We start from the raw sequence: 2,843 nt of genomic DNA, 5'->3' as shown, positions 1-2,843 counted from the left end.
ATCAACACTGAGATATCAGACCTGAGGTTTAACCATGAATGGAAGTAGCCCAGTTCAGAGGAGAATTGAGCTTGAGCAGGAACATTGCTCCTCAGACATCAAGAAAAATTGCAGCCAGTGGGAAGAATATGAGAGCAATTTGATGGTGGCCAGCTGTCCAACACCTGCCCAGTCTGGGGTGAAACAGGTGCCCAACCAAGGAGTGAACAGGTCCAAACCTGTGCCAGCGACATTTGGGTTTGATACCTATGGCATCCCAATTTAAAATTTAATACTTTGCACCCACAAATTTGCACTGTTTGTGGTTTTGTCACCATTTGAGTGACATGGCTGAAGGAATGACATCATCTACAGATCTAAGATATATCCTGTATTCCACCTGTGTTAATGGAACCTATATGCATACACTTCTTAATTTAGGTTATGGTCAGAAACCACAGTTAAGGTTGGGGGAAAAAACACCTACTCCAAATTACTTTGCACAACCCAGAAACTCTTATAAAAGGTCCAGCAGCAGATGTGCCCAGACACCTTCAGCTCAGCAGAGCCCAGCATAAGCATCAGAAGCAGTAAGAGAAGGAAGGAAGATGTTTCCAACTTTTTGCGCTTCTCTGGTAAGAACTTGAATTCTGAGTTTATTTTCCCCCAGTTTGACAGAGGCTCATTTAAATTCTAATAGATGGAATAGGGATCTGTACCCACCTTTAAAATGCTTGTTTAAATCATTAATAATTAAAAAACTTGAAATGTGAGAATGCTCATGGGACAGCAATGAGACTGTACATCAGTAACATGAGCTCCCACAGCATTTTCTGAGGCAAGAAATACATTGAAAATTCAACCTTAGAGTGTCTTTCTTTTTGTTATACCCTTTCTGCTATCTTCTCTATTATATTATTTTCTATAATTTAGCATTACAGCCAGATTACAACTGGATGTAACTATAACTGTCAGCACTGTGAGAATCAGTTAATGAGAGCAAAAGTGGATGAGCACATTTTTCCATAATTACTCCAACCTGCAGTAGGGGCTTTAACCACCAGTTAGGCTGACAGTGGATGAATTTCAAACCTGTCTTTTGTCCTAAATGTACCAATTCCCTCCAGCTCAGAGCCCTGCTCCTCGTGCTGCTGGCCGTGCTGTCAGCCAGCGGTCCTGCCCAGGGGAAGGTGATCAAGTCTGGGCTCAAGCCAGAGAATTTCTTCAAGCAAGCATCTGCTGGATGCCTGAGCCAAAAAGACTCAAAATTCCCCCAAACTGTGAGAGTCAACCTCAGCATCAGCAACACAAACCAGGACACCAAAGCCAGCCCAGACGTCAGCAGCCGCTCTCTGGCTCCCTGGGATTACAGGTATGAGCCCTGCCCCTATGGCCTGGAAAAACTCTGGATGCCTTGGACAAGGAAAATACTTTCATCTCTATTTTCAGTGCTTTACAGTTGAGAGATTTTGGAAATATGAGGGTACCCACGTCTGTATAATCCTCTTTGAAAGAGAATCAGTACAGAAAGCAGCACAAAAAAAAAACAACATGGCGTAGGCAATATACAGAAGGCAAAGCAAACAACTTTTATAATTTAATAATTAATTTGTATACTGGGGCAAGCTTTATCTTCTAAAACATTTTTTATGTAAAACATCATTATAAAATACCTCAGAGGGTTAATATTACACCAAATTCAGCAGTGGTTTAACACCAACTTTTCAAGTTTTGGGGAGGAACTGAAGGATTTGGGGTCTGTTAGTTGAAGTGACACATTAGAAAGCTCAAATCATTTCTGATAAGTCTTTCAAAATCAGTGCCTGCTTGAAGCAAATCCTCTGCAAAGGCAGTTGTGTCCAGCCACACGTTTTAAAATATCCAATATTTAGTTACTTACATTTTATTTCGGAAAAACCTGCAGTCTTGGAGAATCTGCTGTCCCTCTGTTGGCAATGCACCTCATGATGCACAGGTTCCCAAGCAGGAAGCCCAGAGTCATCCAGGCTATCATGTTTTTGGATTCAAACCTTCTCTTTGCTGCCAACCCCCAGGATCGACGAGGACCACGACCGCTTCCCGCGGCTGCTCGCGGACGCCGAGTGCCGCCACACCCGCTGCGTGACTCCGGAGGGGCAGCTGGACCACAGCCTCAACTCCGTCCCCATCATGCAGGAGATCCTGGTCCTGCGCAGGGAGCAGAAGGGCTGCCAGCAGTCCTACAGGCTGGAGAAGAAAAAAATCACCGTGGGCTGCACGTGCGTCACCCCCTTGGTCCAGCACCAGGCCTGAAGGGAGCCAGCGGTGCAAGAGCAAGGAGCCACAGGGAACTTCTTGTGTGGAAGGGGCCTCCAAAAAGCTGGATCAAGCCATAAAATTTGTCAGGAATACATCAGAATATATTGAAAATTAGGTGTCTCGGTTAAAAAGTAATGTTTTCCCCCAAAATCTTGCACTCCACAAATTCAGAATCCAGACACCTTCATGTGCCAGGCTGAGAAGTAATGGGAACGCTACCCATCCTTAGCTTACATTTTGAAATGTCTATTTATATAAATCTATTTATGCTGTTGGAAAACATGATATTAATGTATTATCCTAATATATATTTTTTAAACTATTAAGGTAATGTTTATTTATCTTTGTGTAATAAAAAAAAAAATTTGTGAAAATCTCTTTGGTATTCTCCTTTCTTTCTAAAGAAATGTTCCTGATAAGGCAAGAAATCACTCTATCATGACCATAAAAGAGACTTACATAATGTTAAATCCTTAAATTCTCTTGATAACATCTACCTCTGCAGCAGTAGAATGTAAAGCCCATAGAAAAAAACAAAAATAGGGAAAACACCGTTTTACCAATAG

At 42.2% G+C, this 2,843-nt stretch overlaps 1 protein-coding gene across 1 annotated transcript; it reads left to right on the top strand.

Moving 5' to 3' along the window:
* Positions 1–1,058: 1,058 nt before the first annotated feature.
* IL17A (interleukin 17A) lies at positions 1,059–2,607 on the top strand. Its single transcript, XM_030269745.4, has 2 exons — positions 1,059–1,351; positions 2,034–2,607. Exons 1-2 carry the CDS (start codon positions 1,059–1,061, stop codon positions 2,269–2,271), a joined length of 531 nt encoding a protein of 176 aa, XP_030125605.4. The 3' UTR covers positions 2,272–2,607.
* Positions 2,608–2,843: the final 236 nt, after the last annotated feature.

The sequence above is a fragment of the Taeniopygia guttata genome, chromosome 3, assembly GCF_048771995.1.
Source record: "Taeniopygia guttata chromosome 3, bTaeGut7.mat, whole genome shotgun sequence".
Classification (NCBI taxonomy): Eukaryota; Metazoa; Chordata; class Aves; order Passeriformes; family Estrildidae; genus Taeniopygia; species Taeniopygia guttata.
This window is presented reverse-complemented; position numbering and strand designations above follow the sequence as displayed.